General features: G+C 37.1%; 2 protein-coding genes across 3 annotated transcripts; both read right to left on the bottom strand.

The window, feature by feature from the left end:
* Window positions 1-405: 405 nt before the first annotated feature.
* Window positions 406-3,210, bottom strand: LOC103954479 (protein C2-DOMAIN ABA-RELATED 11). Of its 2 annotated transcripts, XM_048582471.1 has the most exons (4): window positions 3,063-3,210; window positions 2,305-2,449; window positions 1,319-1,414; window positions 406-989 (listed from the first exon to the last, which is right to left on the bottom strand). In XM_048582471.1, exons 2-4 carry the CDS (start codon window positions 2,413-2,415, stop codon window positions 702-704), a joined length of 495 nt encoding a protein of 164 aa, XP_048438428.1. In that variant the 5' UTR covers window positions 2,416-2,449; window positions 3,063-3,210; the 3' UTR covers window positions 406-701. The 2 variants fall into 2 exon arrangements, with proteins under 2 accessions (XP_048438428.1, XP_048438427.1); XM_048582470.1 differs by lacking the exon at window positions 3,063-3,210 and having other exon boundaries at window positions 2,305-2,469.
* Window positions 3,211-3,949: 739 nt separating this feature from the next.
* On the bottom strand, window positions 3,950-16,832 carry LOC103956009 (sister chromatid cohesion protein PDS5 homolog A). The gene is made up of 34 exons (XM_009368262.2): window positions 16,499-16,832; window positions 15,176-15,379; window positions 14,892-15,073; window positions 14,246-14,372; window positions 13,929-14,147; window positions 13,608-13,824; window positions 13,374-13,519; window positions 13,133-13,278; window positions 12,384-12,533; window positions 12,215-12,263; window positions 11,943-12,134; window positions 10,843-11,025; window positions 10,343-10,497; window positions 10,137-10,263; window positions 9,884-10,033; window positions 9,729-9,788; window positions 9,374-9,510; window positions 9,139-9,256; window positions 8,851-8,985; window positions 8,561-8,760; window positions 8,231-8,387; window positions 7,981-8,127; window positions 7,489-7,569; window positions 6,946-7,383; window positions 6,722-6,868; window positions 6,514-6,621; window positions 6,308-6,387; window positions 6,056-6,107; window positions 5,871-5,957; window positions 5,707-5,744; window positions 5,490-5,552; window positions 5,246-5,394; window positions 4,614-5,029; window positions 3,950-4,497 (listed from the first exon to the last, which is right to left on the bottom strand). The coding sequence occupies exons 1-34, from the start codon at window positions 16,589-16,591 to the stop codon at window positions 4,447-4,449; spliced, it is 5,004 nt and encodes a 1,667-aa protein (XP_009366537.2). The 5' UTR covers window positions 16,592-16,832; the 3' UTR covers window positions 3,950-4,446.
* Between the last annotated feature and the right edge of the window lie 520 nt (window positions 16,833-17,352).

Below are 17,352 nucleotides of genomic sequence, written 5' to 3'. Positions count from 1 at the left end.
ATAGCCAAATATCAAATCATTATTGAAAACAATGCATGAATGCAATGCAACCTCTTCAACTATACCCGTTAATACATATAATAAGACACGCGGACCTACACGTCCCATACCGTGCATTTTACCACTGCAGTGGTGGTTCGAATATTCTATTATACAAACTGACCCCCATAAGATATTTTCCCTCCGTCACAAAAAAAAACGTTTCACTTGAAAAGGAGTCTTTCTTGACAAAATAATACTCTAACATAGAGGGGTGGATTCAAGCTTGGACGGAAGGGGTGAGCATACTGTATTGATCAACTGACCTAACTCCATATTTGCAGTAGGTTTTTCAGTTCAGTCGAGTCAACGATGAAAAATAGAGTCGTTCTTTTGCATGTTTACTTAATTAGAAGGAGAAAGTCATGAACAAGAGAAAATAGATGAGAATGTGATCAGCTACTCCCTTAATCAATAAGCAAAACCTCGAGTTTCTACATTATCCATAAAACCTAGATTACATTTATACATGCACAGGATTCCAGATTAATGAGTCTTCACAAGTTCAAACAACCAACCCCCCCCCCCCCTTGGGCAGCTGGGCTAGTAGCCTAGTACATATTCATACTAGGTTTTCCTAGAGGAGTTGCAACAGAAAATGACCAAGCTATATTCTCCCCACTGTTAAGAGGTCTACACCTAAGCCGATCCTGAATTCTGCACTAAGCAACCAGCGCTTTAGGTAACTTGATTTTCAGTTCTATTTCCCCTGACTCGACGTCACAAAGCCTCAACCAAACACTCTGCACCACCTCACCGTCTACACAAGCGATGGAGCTTTCCCTAACTAGGCAATTTTCACCATCTGGGACAACCTTCCTTAATGTTGTCTCACCGGATGAAACACTCAAAATCTGTCTCAATCTAGCTGCGGAGACTATTGGCTGAAGGCTGAGGTGAGCATGTCCCATCTTATCATCCGTCTTCAGAAAGTCTTTGTCGAACACTTCCTACGGAAAAAGACCTTTTGTCATGTCATACAAGCCTAAAAGAGTTGTAACGGGAATAGTATTTCCCAAGTCATCTTCACCAACTATATAATCAATCATCAGCAAATTACTCAGGAATATTGACTTCAAAACAACAGTGAACATAATAAAATCTGAAAATTAAAATTTAAAAATTAACTGGACTAAAACCAAAACTGAAATAACGAAACATGTACAAATTAAGGAAAAATAATGGTCTAATTTTGGCAAAACACTATCAAACACTACAACATAATATATTAAGCTCATCAGAAGAACTGGCCACCATCAAATTCAAATGCCCAACTTACCAAACTTAGAACTTCAATCGGCTCCTTAAGGAAGAAGCTTAGCTCTTCATTCCAAACTGGATTGAGGCAACTGTTGATAACCTTGGTTTTAGCCCCCTGGTACAGATGATACTAATGAGTCGCTTCAAAGTTCAACTTTTATTGTAAAACAACTTTATGCACATCCAAAGTAATTAATACGTAAGATACTCTGAGCCTGTTTACAAACAGGCCCCTCAAAGAAACGCTCAAATGATATTCTAGTCTATAGTAATGCTAGAACTGTGAAGGCCTCATACACGAAATTTGAAGTAAAGACAACAGGATATTCCAATTCCGCATATCGTTGAAGAGTGCGCGATCGAAAGGAAAAAAACTACAATCTTAGCATGTGAAGGAATCAATTCAAGCAATTTGGTCTCTTGATAAACCATTTGAAGGAAATTGGAATCATACATCCAGACCAAGATTAATCTGGCCATAGTAAAGACTGAGTGAAATATGAAAGGTTCTCAATCAGTTGGTAAAACTAACTTCTTCTAGTTGAAGGGCTAAACAATAAAGAAGCGAGGTAGCCCTCTTGCTACCATAATCATATCAACAGAATCTGTTGGTCCAGGTCATTAAGCCTAGAAGATAGATTGCGTAACGTTACTTTCACTCAACATATTTTGTAGGAAATTAGATTCAACGTCGGTTAAAAGGTTAACTGATACTCATCCTTCCTAGAATATAAAGACAGGTTACTTGTTTGAGTTCCCCCGTCTCCCATCCTCTTTTCAAGTCCCACTCTTTTCCCGGTTATTTATCAAGTAAGCTTATGAGGACAGTAACACAAATTCTCCTGAAGACAATACAATGCACTCAGCTCAGGGTGAGTTCTACAAAGTCATGTGTGTCTGTGAACAAGAATATGTGTCTCTGTGCATGCCGCGTAGTATTAAAGCAAAACTATGAATTTCATGAAAACGGTTGAGAAAAAAAAAAAAAAAGGACATCAAATTCACCTGATTGCCCAACTTGACAACAACATAAGGGTCGCTGCTCTTGAAATCCCGGATTACCAGTCTTTGCCCTTGCACGACTGTAACTTTTATCAAACCCAATGAATCTCCCATACTTCCTTTCCACTTTCCAGAAATTTGCCAACTTCTGCACATGACTCAGACATATCTAACCATTTACCAAAAGAAAACAATTTCCATGGAACTTTACAGAATATTTGTGAAAGAAGAAGAAAAACTCAGTAAACGAAAAGGCGGAGTTACTAACAATTCCACATAACCTTAAAATCAAGTTTAAAACAACATGTGTATTTGAGAAAAAACTGTGTGACTATTCAAGAATATCTTAGATCGATCACATAAAATAAACCGATAAATAATATACATATAGTTCGCTTGACTTGTGTGTGAAAATAAAAGACAGAGGCTTTGCAGAAAATTAAAAACAGAAAAGGAAAAAAGAAGCTTGTTTTAGCAACCAATAACCAGATTATCTATGTCACATTTTATATCCAAAAAAATTTATATATATTATTAACAAGAAACTCAAAGGCAGCAAAACCAAAACATTGCAAGGAAATAAAAGCCATTGGCCACCCAGCACTCACTCACTGAACAAATTAAACTAAAAAAAAAAAAAAATTAAGTAGTTAATTTGTATTATCATATGTGGAGAACAAGTGCAGTAATTTAGAAGCATAGCATGAAAAGCAAAAACCAAGGAAAGAAAGAAAGAAAGAGAAGCACTTCACTTGACTTACCAGCCACAGGCAGTGGCAGTAGAGATTTGTTTTTAAGGATTTATGAACAAGAATTAATATTGAATTGATCCTATGGAACTGGATTTTATGGCCCTCTCCTCCTCCCGCTCTCCCGCTCTCCCTCTGGTTTAGTATTAGTAATGGGTTTTCTGGTTTTATTTACCGTCAAAATAAGGAGACACTTGGACAGCCAGCGGAAGCGGGAATACCAGGTAACCGGTCACTAAGGTTGGCTGAGGAGTTGATGATGGCATCAGTAGTGGATTAACGCAGGCACGTGCCAGTCAAGACTTGACCAAAGGTAGGACACACACAACATCTGCTCTAGTCCGATCCGAGTGTGCTATAGATTAGTGGGACCGTCTGATGAGTTGACTCTTGATGTCATTTCATTCATTTTGGAAACGTAAATAATAATTGCTTGCCAATAATTGCTGTATTATATTAGGGAAAGGGATCGTTTTCTCCTAATCCATCAAGTTCGAGGATCTGGATCATTGAAATTTGATCCAACGGCTACAAACAGAAGCTCACTTTAAAAGTTATGATAACATTAGCCGTTGGATCCAAATTTCAATGATCCGGATGCCCTAACTTGGTGAATTAGGTGGAAGGGATATGAAGGGATGCCTTTCCTTACATTAGCATACGAAATCAAAGATGAACTTAAAACACATGGTGATGGTATATATGGTACATAATGGTGGTGTAGTGGCCCTTGTGGGTGAGTGGGTGAAGAATATATAAACAAACAAACTTGCGTCTTTCCATTTGATTCCATTCCATGTGAACAATTATCACTAGAAAGCTCAATTGCCCTCGGCTGTCTGCAAACAAAGCTAGCTAATCCGAAAAACGAATCCAACATTCACATGAAACTCAAGAAGAAGAAAAAAAACAAAGCCCTCCAATTATCACTTCCATGGATGTTATTAGGATTCAAGCAAGAATTAACAGACAAACACAACACACGATTATCCCCACGTATAAACTCTACTGTACATGTCGCGGCCATTCAAGCATAAATTGTGGTGGTAAACTAGCGTCAACTAGACTATACTCAGACTCGACTAGAGCCCATTCATCGCATGTCAAAATCTATCAGCTAACCATTACCAAGTCCCAGGTCCAGTACGTACAGTCGCTGCTGTCGTTAAAGATACCCAAAATGTTACAACCATTTAACACTTCTTCACCTACAGTCAGTGGGATATGCATATTATATGCCTACGCTTGTCTTTTTTACATTCTACATCAATGCTGCCGGCCACCCTTCTTCATTCTTCATTCTTCTTTCACCGCCCACGCCATACTGCAACGCCACAGATTACTCACAGCCTCGCAGCCAACCCAAGGTAAAAGTGGTACAAAGTGGCTCCACCACTTATCGCACTCGCTTTGAACCTTTTTTCACTACTCGTTGCGTCCACTTGCCCTGCATCCATGGCACACAAGAAACAAGACGATTAAAACTAAGAATTTCACTTTAAAATGCCACTAACACAGCTTTAGCGTTTTGTATATAAAAAAAGCAAGGCTGGAGGCGAGTACAAGAGGCTCATCATCAGAAAGTTCGTCATCTCCGGCATCAGAAAGACTTGAAGGCTCTACATGGGATTTCTCCAAGGGACTACCAGAAATATCATCTTTTTCTTGAGTCCTTTCAGAATCTGACGCATCTTCCTCATTAACCCCTCTTGACCCTCCACTTAGTTCATCTGCTTCTTTCTCTTCTGAGTGTTGCATCTCCTCATTTCCATTTTCGGCATCTTGTGGGATACTGTCCATGTCTTCAGCAGGGATCCCTTCCGAACCAGGATTCTCTTCATCAGATTCCTCGGTATCATTTGGACTTTCTTCTGCATCTTTCCCTTGTCCTTCAGAAACAAACTTCACTTCCGTGTCAGATTCCCCCTCATCTGTCACGTTCTCGTCCACTTTTTCAGCATTCTCTTCTTCTGAACTACCTGCAAAAGAAATTGATTCAAGATTAGATACACAAACAAAACATGGAATCATTACACAAACAAAACATGGATCAGCCATCGTTACGTTTCATTACATGTCAGAATTCTTACAGGTCCACCCAGACCTTTGCACCAAACGTCATTGCCATTACAGATAGGTATATCATATGTCACAAGCACTATGGCATCAAGATGAAAACTGATGAGAAATCTTACCTGAGTCGATTTCATCAATTTTAGATGTAAGGGCAGCCTCATCATTCGATACTTCAGAACTCTCTTTGTCCCTACTTCCCCAATGATTTCTTTTTGATACACCCTTCTTCCCAGCCGAGTTTTTCTTTGGTGTTCTTCTCCTTTTAACTCTACAAAATCAGAGACCAATCACATTTACAATTTTCATTATTAAGAAAAAGAAAAAGTACCAGACAAATAAGCAAGGGATGCAAACTTCACTCACGTTTTAATTGGTTTTTTGTTCTCTCGCGAACCACCTGGGCGCTTATTCTTTTGACCAGGGGACCTGTAATAATAAAAGAGAAGAAAATGAGATGGCATACCATAGACATCAATACCACTATCCCGTTCAAGGCTAACAAATATTCCCCAAAATCGTTAGGTGAATCACTTTGAAGAACATATAATCTACAGGCTTGCATCAGAGAGACCATACTTACACTTCTTTTGAGGGGGATTTATTTGACGAATTTAACTTCTGTAAATGAGGAAACATGTAATGTGTCAGAATTATGTCATGATTTGTTCCTTTACTGGAAATGTGAAGTAGAACTGCAGAACGCTATCAGCTAGAGGAGAGAATTCTGATCAAAACTTTTCACACCTTTGTGGGCTTGCGACCTTTGTCAATGAGCTCCCACCGTTCCTTTTCTAACCGTAGTACTTCTACATCTCCATCTTCATACAGTATCTTCCATATGACATAAACAAGTGAAAATTATTTGTGCACATTTACAACAGGCTATCTATATATCCAAGAGATGATAAGGGAAAGAAAGTGCAGCTTACCACATGCTTCCTCTTTAACGTATCGAACGACTTCACTGTGCCTTCATAAAATCTGTAGATTTTAAAATAAGCCAAATAAGTATTTTAGTGCTTATTTATATTCTAGTTCTTATAAACTAGTTCATAATCATATAGTAGCAATGTAAGACGGAAATTAGAAATGAAAGGGACAGTTTTTGGGTATAATAATCAGCAAAAAGGAAAGCTTCAATCTGTATGTCTTGTCTGCAGATTATCTATTAGAGCACTCACCGCTTATCCATTGGCCACCAAACTTTTATTCTGCAACCAATCAAGTCTTCGACATCTTTTCCACTTTCCTTGAATTTGCACTACGGATGAAAATAGAAAACTGCATCAGTTCAGAAACGACATACTAATGATACCATAATGGAAGGTGTGCCAGTTTTAATGACACCACCACTGTGATGTTGGATATGAAGGTGTAAATCAACTACCTTTGCCAAACCAGAAATGCTCTTTCTTTTCCGCTTCTTGATGGATCCTGCAGGAGAGTTGAAATCACCATTTAGGTCATCCTTGTCAGCCTCCAGCACATTAGGCTCCTGCAATAAAGGTAGAACATAAGTTTATTACAATGTTGAACAGCTAAGAGAACCATGATGTTATGCATTTTGAATAAAAAAAAGTTGGAAGAGAACTCACTTCATGGTCACTGGCTTCTCCAACTTCATTTGTCTCATCATTAAGACCATGGTCAGAGGCTCTGCCTTTAAGTTGTGACGAGGAGGTAGCATTCTTCCGGAAGCATGAAACCAACAAATCTGACTTGGTGCCTTGTACCAGTTTTCTCTGCATAGACATTTTATTTTAGAGCTGTGGTGAATCCTAGCATTCATGTCGATGGATTGAAATGATAAAATTATTACATTGTCTACATCGTCTACTGAAGCACTTAGAGGAGACTTTGAAGTACTTCTAGGTGATCTGAAAGCACCATGAGCGGATGATGACCTCCTACGTTTAGGAATGGGGACAGACGTTGCCTCAGTAGATTTTCTTTTGTTTTCCTTTTCGTGCTTTAGATCCATTCTTGATTTCTTGCTTGGAAGATTTTCATGACCGTTGCTTGACACAAACTTAGAAGGCTTTTCCAAATTATCCAAATTTATATCCCTGACCATTTTCAATATATCAACACTATTTTCAGCATTCTCTGCATCAGCTGATGATGCCTTGTTCTTTTTTGCCTTTTTAGCCTTGGAATTTTGAGATCTTAAGCGCTTTATAATTCTTCCTAAAGGCACTTCACCTCCATCTCTTTCACCATCTTTCATAAGTTCATCTTCAGCAATCTCTGAAAGTCCCTATTGTGATGAAAGAAACGCATACAAGTTACTAAAAGATCAATGATACACCAAATATCACAGCATATTTCAAGAGTGCAAGTGTTCTTCAGTATTATAACATACCGTCTCACTAGACTCTAACTTAAGAGATTCAAAGTGAGCCAGCACAGAGTCTTCGGCCAACCACGTTTTCCCTTCACTGGCCTATCAAACACAAGCACTAAATTGGTATCATAAGAAATTGAGAATATGACCAAAATTAGCAAAATATTACAAGAAAAACTTGATGTTGGTTTAACTTTAACCCAAGTAGTTTAGCACAAAGCATTAGAATATCTTAAGCAGTCTGGCTCAATCACATATCATGGAAAGTGACTAATTCTTGAAAATAATTACGCTATTTTTCTTTTGAAGTCATGTTGTTTTGAGTTCTCAACTCTTGTACACAAGCAAGAAATCAGAATAGTCCACTTTCTAAGTCTAAAATGTGGGTTTAATCTCTCATTCCAGAAACTATAACCGCATGCTCAACACATAGGCAAGGCACCTGCTCTTGATCATTACATTACCTGCCTTATCCAGCAAGCGACTTAAAAAGGAAAAGGGATCCCTTACCATAGAGTCATCTCCTTCTTTCTTGTCATACTGTTTGTACAACATAGAAGGTAGAGGAACTGATGCAGGCAATCCTTGTAAATCATACTCCTTTGGGGATAAGCGCTTGGTAGCTGACAGCCCAAGGTCACAAATACCATGTGAATTCTGAAAATTTCAAAGTACCACATAAGTAAGCTTGAACAGGGGGAGGGACCGATGATTGAATATGCTCAGGAGAACCTGAATAAAGAAAACAGTATCAATCAACCTTTGACTTTGTTGCATCATATATATCTTCAGAGCACTTGATACTTTGAAAGATAGAGATTATAGCAGAAATATCCTCCTTTTCAATGTTGCTACTAGATTCTGACTTGACATCATCATCTCTATGCACCAACATAGACAGAAATAAGTGCAATTGCCTGTAAAATACAGAAAACGACAACTCAGTGAGAATGAGCATTAACAATAAAATAAATGCCAAGATACCATTTAACTACAGATATAGAATAATTCAGTCTCATTTTGTCAATCATTTCAGCTCTGATTTCATATAAAACATATCTATAAATTCATGTAAGAGGGAATATAATACCGGTATATCGGCTCAAATGCTTTCACATCCTTGCATTCATCAATATTAGGGCAAGAATGATGTGCAAGGGCATGAACCAAGTATGGGAGGATGTACTCCGGATAAGCAGTCAATGAATTGGCATCAGATTGCTGCATGGAGAGATGCCGCACCCTTGTTTGGTGATACATTTGAATAATGTCTGCGAGATTCTGTTTCTCCTGCCATTTCAACCAAAATACAAACTTCAGCCAATAAACATGCTAAAACAAGGATGATTACTCTGAATGAATAAATCCTAGTATCGATACCTCTTGAAACTCCACTGACTTTGATCCAGATGTGTTAAAAAAGAATGCACAAGCGTATTTTCCATCTAAAAGCCGGTCCTTCATGTATTGATGAACTTTGTTCAGGAAAATTTTCTTAGCTTGAGGGAAACTAATCTAGAAGACCAAAAACAATAAACAAATAAATAAAGACAAAAAAAGACATCTAGTTGCATGAATACGACAATTAAGTAATTGTATTAGGAAAAACATAACAAAAACAAAAAATACAGCAAGTAATACTGAAAAGATTAACCAGAAAAACTCCACCTCTGAAGTCTTCAAGGTTAAGTAGAAGATATCAACAGGTATCTTATGATTCCAGTGCTTGGACAGACGAAGAATCGCCTTTGCAGAAGCAAGCCTCAAATGAGCCTTGTCAACTGCACTGTAGATCACAAAAGCTTTACGTGAAATTTGACGCCGCATATTACAAACAACAAACTGAAGTAGATTGATCAACCTGATTCAACCATAACCAGAAAATGTACAATTTTGAACTTACCTTGTTTCTATGTCTTTTGATATTTCTCCACAAGAAAGTGTGTTTCTTAAGATTTCCAGCAGACCATCAATGCCAGAGCGAACATGAGCATCTTTGACAGGCAAATAACTTTTTACTAATGTCTTTATCCCGTATATCTACAATTCAAAAAAGAAAAAACCAAGAAAAATGAAAGAGCAACCCAATGTATAAGGAGCTTGCCAAAAGGTATTAAATCCAAAGAGTCACTGTATTACACTAATATATCCTGGAAAAGTTACCTAATTCCTTTTGGAGGATCAAAATGAACAAAGAAATTAAACCCACACAATTCTATACGATAAATAAAAATAAAAATCTCTCAAAATTGACCAACCTTTAGCAAACAAAGATCACTTTTGTCATCCCAGGATGCAATTTTATAGTCACCTGATTTCTGAAAAGTAAAGCATTCATACGCAAGAAAACAAATTATCATTGTGTCATAAAATTAAAGATATATCACAAGTTCAGTGAATTAGAGAGGCATACATTATTGCACTTTAGGATCTTTTCAATTATAAACTCTTCAATTTCCTTCTCTCTAGTTTCAAAAACTGGCATTGCAGTCTGAGCTATACACCCCAGAGATTGTAGTACAGCAGGCAAATGTGTCCTCTCCTCCAGCATATCCACAAGCCTCTGCAAATTGAGAAATATCAACTTCCCAACTGCTAACATTATCATAATATTATACAATTTAAGAGGATCTAATTGTGCACATAAAGTAACACTAATCTTAAACCTTGTATAGAACAGAGAGTGATTTAAGTCCATCATCCTTTGTTATCGCTGCGAGGGCATGTACAGCATACTTTGCCTGTCTTCGACTGCCCTCCAAACACAACCTCTCCAATACAAGGTCTATGGAACTGCAACATAAATATAGGACAACAATGAGCAATATATACGAGGGGAATAGCATAATAGTTCAAATTCCAACAATTGGACCTTGATGACACTGCAAGATGCTCCCGGATGGTACCACCAGCCTTTGCTAAAATATTCAAAACCCCTTCTTTTATGGTTTCATCATCGTCTTTAAGCAAATTTACTAGTTCTTCTCCTGTCCCACTGAGTAGTAATGGACTAAAGCGTGCAAGAATCTGAAAATGCATTAGAAGAGAATTAGGATTTAGACTTGAAAATGCTCAAATAACATCAAATTTTGGGGGAATGAAACTGGAAACTCTTGCTAACTATAATATATGAGGCCAAAGATGATAACATTGTAAGAACCTCCAATCTCAAATGATAAAAAAATTTGACCCTGAGGTCCCTGACAGATAATATAATAATACAAGAAAGCAAAAGTACGCAGAAATTTGGGACATAGTTGTTGATCCACAGACCAGGGGAAAAGTGTTGTTTACTAGCTTGAGCAGATAGTAATCAGAGCAAACATTTAACAGATTTGTCTACAAAAGCGATAGTAAGAATTGTATCCTTACCACCAAAATATTCATGCAAGATTGCACATATTTCATATCTGCGGTAGATTTGTGTACAAGAACCTCCAGAAGAATTTCCTTTACATGCTCTTTGTTGAAAAGTAGATAAGAACACTTCACTGAGAAAGTGCTAAGAAAATCATATAGTCGGTGTTTTTCACCTAGAATCCTAAGCAAATCATCCTGCAAATAAAATAAGGTTTGGATGAATATCAATTTAAATACAACCTCAACATGCAGTTTCCATGTCCTAATACAAAATAAGAAACCTGAGAGAAAATTAGGTTCAGAAATCATATCCTATACCAGGCTATTTTTTTTTTTTTTTTTTGGAGACAAAATGATAGAATTTTATGAAAACAATAGAAGGAATTACAACAAATGGATAAGAAATCAAACAACTAGCAAAACTAGCTAGGACCTCTCAAGTAGGACTACTTTACAAGTTAACTAAAGCTGAACCACATTCATTTTACAGCTGCTAAGACATCCATTCACTATATAAGAAAGAGAATAATCCCTGAACTCCCTGAACTCATTCAAAACTGATGCCCACAGGGCTGCCCAGTATCTTACTCTACCCCATAGTTCCTCTACTCCCACTCCCTAATAAACCTCACAGCCCCACAAAGCTTTAGCTTTCTTCCCCTTCCTAAAGCCTTGGTGCTTAGAAGCTCGAAACAACCCTTTGCAATAACCCAACTTGCTCTAACCTCCTTGAACAATTTCCACTACAGCTGTATCAAGCAAGAACAATGGAGAAAAACTAGACGGGTCATAGAATTGTAAAGCTATGTGAAGGTGGGATATGATAGGAAGTTTAATGCATATAGGCAGCAAATTAGTTGTCTTTGTGTGTGTGTGTTTTGCCCTGTTGGAGGTGGGGGTATCAACTAGCTAAAGTTGTTGACGTGACAATTATATGTCCAATGTGGTGAGATTGACACCCATTATGTTGATGCAATGGCAGAATGAGAGTAAAACATGAGGCATTTGATTTCAGATAGAGGTTGCCTTGCTAGTGCAAACCATTTTTGCCGCTTTTTATCGTTAAAGAACTTACTATAAAACATTACAATAGTGAGTGAGTTACTCCTTACCCGTAAGGTGCAAGCTTGCTGGGAGCCAGTGTTTGGATCAACAAGATTTGTTAAGATCTTCCAGATGTTAACGTCTTTCAGTTGATCAAGAAATTGAAAATTCTCTTCAGCCTTAACTGGGTCAGCAAACAACCGTGACATTATACGGAAGCAATAGAGAATTTTTTTTTGGACCTCAGGAGCATCACCATCCTGCATTTGAATCACAACGAGTCACATTGCTTGGGACATCATATGACATTGCACAGTTCAAACTTGGAGTATTTGCTAACCTGATGCATCTGCTTAAGTGCCAGATACTTCTGCATCTCTTGTTGTAACCTGCAATCCAAGAAGAAATCCCCTGAAAATCAGTTTACAAATCATCAAATACCAAGATCAAAAAGTTGAGGATTATTGAAAGTCGTAGCTTGGTATCCAATCCAAGCATTAACAACATACCTTTGCTTCTGCTCCAGAATCTTCTCAAGAGCCTTAACCTCAACTTTATCAAATCTTGAGAAGACCCTCACCCAATGTTTAACTTTATCTTTTACTGAAAAGTTAGTTGGGAACAGGGACTCGCAGAGAACATTTTCAATTGTATCAGATCTGCAAAATTGAAGTGCTCAACATTCAGACTCAAAAAGAAGGTAGCAAGTGGGAAAACCCCAAAATATAAAATACTATTAAAGCTACCACTCGACAATAAATCTAATGTGTTGGTCATCAATACAATCATGACCATTCACTGTAAACAATTTGAGTTTCTGCACTTGCAGTTGTCAGAACCTGAATCTCAACAACAAACATGATAGACTACCCATGCATAGTATTAGTAGATTACAACCTGTGTCAAGTGTCGATCTAGGAACCTTGGTTATTTTAAATAGGCAAATCATCACGTAGAAAAGTAGTTAATAGATCTTCAATCAAACCATTTGACAAACAAAAAAAGTCAGAGAGTGAATCAGAATTTTCTTATAACGCATTTTATTAATTAATATATTAAATAAATAAATAAAAATCTCACAACAAGGACGAACTAGATATACATCAAGATCTTGAACCTATCATTACTTGGTTCCTCCTATCACAATCTGCTACTGCTGTACAATGAAAACAGCAAAAGCCTATATATAACAAATATGTATATGACGTATTGGACTACGCAAACTTCCAATAAACAACTGAAACCCTGAAGGGCTTACCTGAAATCTTTGTCATAAAAACATCTCAGAATCTTCCCAGGAATCCAATCAAAATCACTGGATAGGAGTGGACCATCAGAGCACTTTGCGCAATAAACCCTGAATATCTCAGCTAACCTCTCCATGGTATACTTTTTAACAAGTAGCTGAGAAGGGGAAAATGGAGCATTATGAAAAATGGACAGGAAAAAAAAATTACTAAATGGACACAAATAAAGATATGGGGGACAAGTGTATATACAGATTTATCTCGAAGGCGCTCTGCAACCAGTTTTATAGTTTCTAGTGGAATGGAACTAAGGGCATGACATGCCACATCATAAACTACAGCAACAACTTGCTTTCGTACTTTTTCTTCAAAGTCCAATAGCCGGTCACAGAGGGCAGCTAGAAAATGTTATTTCAGCCCACAATCAGCAGGTGAAGGATATGAAAGGATTTGACAGCATGCATCTAAATACTCCAAAGAACTTACAAATTATTTCGGGAGCTTCAGTTCTGAAAGGATTTGACAGCATACAGCTCTTGACATGTTGGAGGACCAACATGCGAACCTCCACAACTCTATCAGTCAACCTCTTCAAGAACTCTGAAAAGATTGGCTGAAAGGCTTCGAAGATGGTAGAGCCTGGCAGAGAGAATAGGTCTCCAACTAAACTAACCGCTTTTAAACGAGTTTCTAGCTGATCAGTCTGCAGACGTTCAAAATTTTCCTTTAAATTTGTTCATCCAACTAAAAATATCCATGTCATGTAGTATGAAGAGCTGAAATGTCAGACATTGGATTAGTATATACCAGTAACTCTCCTGTCAGGTATGGGACAACTCCTGATAAGATTTGGGGAGCACAACGATATACATCATAGATGACTTCATGGTAATCAATCTGATGATTCTCAGACTTGTTGTCTCCTGACATTGATGATATAAGAAATTGTTTAATGCCAGATTCAAGCTTTCCTGTGCACTGTTCTATAACATTCATGGCAAGCCTCCTAGCAGCCACAGTGATATCCTAGTATTTGAATTTCACAAGGTCAGCACACAATGTAACTTGACCCAGAAAAACTATAAAATTAATTCCACAGACCAGAGAATAGAGAAGATTCTTACACTTCTATTACGACCTAATATAGACAATACAATAAACAAAAGATCATCTCGCAATTCCTCGCTCTCTTCTAAGAGCACAACCATGATTGTTTGCATCGATGACAAAACAGTTTCTTGGTGATCATCTCTGCATATGTGACAAATTTCAAAACATTAATTATTAAATTGAAGCAGAAACTATTCCTTCAAAAATAATCATTTAGAAAGAAGAAAGAAATGCAGTCAACCAATTAACAGCAACCCAACCACCCCTTCCCAGGGCACTTTTAAGTTTTAGCAGATAACATGTGTTGCTACTAGTTGTATCCCATGTTAACTTTCTATTTGAAGGATTCACATTTTATAAGATAAAGGTTCTCTTGTTTCAAGTATTGCATCTTTGTTCTATCATTATAGGAAAGCTATTTTTGAAACTAACCAACCAATTGATGCCCATTATCAGACTGATCTATAGACATTATCTTGGAAATATATAGCAACATAGATTATAGAGTTCCAGTAACTTAATCAAAGTAAATTAACTCATGAAACATAGTGAAAAGAAAGGAACACCTTAGAGAGATGATCATATGCTTTGAAGGATACGATAACAAGATACTTCAAAGTTCAAACTCATATACATATAATTACAGGAAACAAAACAAACCTGGCAACTGCAAAAAATGTACTGAACATTTCATTCACCAGATCATCACATTCGAGGTCCAACATTACAACACATGACCTATATTTGGCAAGAGTCTCCAAAATGAGTACTCTTCTACCAAATGATGGACCACTTGTATCTTTCAATCCACTAAAAGTTCCCACAATCAAGTGAAATATATCCTGCAAAGATATTCGGAACAATCAGGTGAGACTGAGAGTACACATTGACAAAATGAAAACACAGTATATCCTTAAACCAGCTGACTTAATAAATAAATGCACCTTTAGTACTTCATCACTATAAGGAGCTTCAGGTGCAGTAATCCGAGTTATCTCACAAATACAAGTTGCTACTAGAAGCTTGACGTCTCTATCTTGATGCTTCAACAGTTCTGGCTTGACAATTGCATTAAGTAAAGGCTGCATTGACTCCAACGTAGACACTGGAGGTGATTGATCCAAGTCCGAAAGACATGATGCAGCTTGCTGCAAGTTGGAAGAAAATAATCAATAATAATAAAATTCAACCTAAATTTACATGCAAATTACACAAGTCACACAATTATATGCATCCACTTTACTGATTATCAGAAGAATGTTTAGAGTATTGTTTAAAACTGAAAAATTGCAACAGACATTAATTAGTGGAACAATGGGTTAACAGAAAAGATGAAATCATAAAGATCTGTTCTTATCATCACGAGAAAATATAAAATAACATTGAAATTTCCATGATTCTTATAGTCATTTTGCAATTCAGAATAACAAACCTATATTTCTATTCCACTAGCTATAAACAAATTAAAATTCTTATAGTCATTAGGTCACTGAAATATTTATCACATAGAATGGGTACAATATGCTTTCACATTTGGACTGATAGTTGGCACATTGCAAAACAACTAGCAAAAATGCTTTTTTGGCCATCAGATGTGCTTAAATTTAACAAATCATGAGAATAATTGAACTTCAATGTCAAGTCATGTACTTTTTCCCAGTTATCAAGAAAATCTAGAATCTTTCCACGTGTAAATCTGGAGCAGTCTCACAAGTGAACATAATACTTGGAATCCCGATTTTGTTTCTTCCACTCACTTGTTTCGCATCTAAATACCACAGACATAACTAGCCACCACTAAAGCCACACAGCACGAGGGCATGAATATTAACCCTAAATCAGAGAAATTGTCCCCCAAACTTGTTCAAATTTAAGAAAATCAAAACTTCTAAACAGAGAAAGTTCACTGAACACTCGGTCGAATCCCTAAAATCCAAAAAAGAAGTGTAATTTGAAATCTTAAGGCTAACTATGTTTAATCTCCTCACCAAAACCCTAATTGAACTAGTTAATTTATATGCTGTAGCCGAGAATTTCAATCTCGACGAAGAAATTACCATGGAGAAAAAGTGAACGGAACTCAAAATTTCTAATACTAGCTTTCGCTTTCTTTTCACCTGTTTCGTAGCAACCAAACAGAAAATAACTAAAATAACTAAACGTTACCGAGCGTCAATTTCCACGAAACAGGAGAAGTTTTTGAGTAATAATTCCGAAGGAGAAGAAAAATTGGGTACACAAAATAAGGAATTAGAGAAATGCAAAACCTTTAAGAGCTTGACGAGAGCGTCTTTGGAAGAATGAGGGGTCTCGAGCTTCGATCCCACCTCCTTGAGCAGCTGCTCGAGCTTTTGGGCCATCTCTTCGTGGGAGGGAGCAAACGCTGTCGTTTCAGGGCAGTGAGACCTCCCTCATGGAGTCGATAAGGGTGAGAATCAAGATAGTGGAGGAAGAGGAGCTTCTTGTTTGTCTGTCTATTTTTTCTGGGCCGCGACTCACTGAGTGTGCCCGAGTTTGTTTCTCTCTCTCGAGTCTCGGGGGGTTGGCCCTTTCGAACAACGATGCGAAATGAACTGCGAATGTAAGAGAAATTTTTTGACTTCGCAAGTACTGCCCCTACCCCTTTATATATTAACAACTCTTATTATAGATGGCACATTTCCTTTATTGCCGCTATATTTTAGTTATTTCCCAGTCATGTCCCTGTTGACCACATTTCTCCATTTTTTAGTTGGCAAACACCGTTTTGTTGTTTTTCTCTTGTTTTTAAAAAAAAGAAGATAATACTAGAGAAAATAATTTTTTACACTAAATTTTGTATATCAAATGAGGTGGATGTTGATGATTGGATTATTATTTAAATATTAATTAACGTGTTTATTTTTTATTAATAACATGTTATTTAGTTTACAAATTTAGTTTGAAATTTTGATTTCCCTAACATTAGAGCTTGTTCCATTCTGAAACCTTTTGGACGACGCTAGGAAATATTGCACTAAAATGCACACCTCTCGTGGCGGGCCAAGTCCCAGTTTTGATTGCTTGGACATTTTCTGAAAGGAAAAAAAGAAAGTTTTCAAAAATAATTGACTTACTCAAAAATTTTATTACAACGATGTAT

The sequence above is a fragment of a genome, unplaced genomic scaffold (assembly GCF_019419815.1).
Source record: "Pyrus x bretschneideri cultivar Hongxiangsu unplaced genomic scaffold, Pyrus_bretschneideri_v1 Contig19, whole genome shotgun sequence".
Taxonomy (NCBI): Eukaryota; Viridiplantae; Streptophyta; class Magnoliopsida; order Rosales; family Rosaceae; genus Pyrus; species Pyrus x bretschneideri.
The sequence above is the reverse complement of the archived record's forward strand: the minus strand, read 5'-3'. Positions and strand labels throughout refer to the sequence as shown.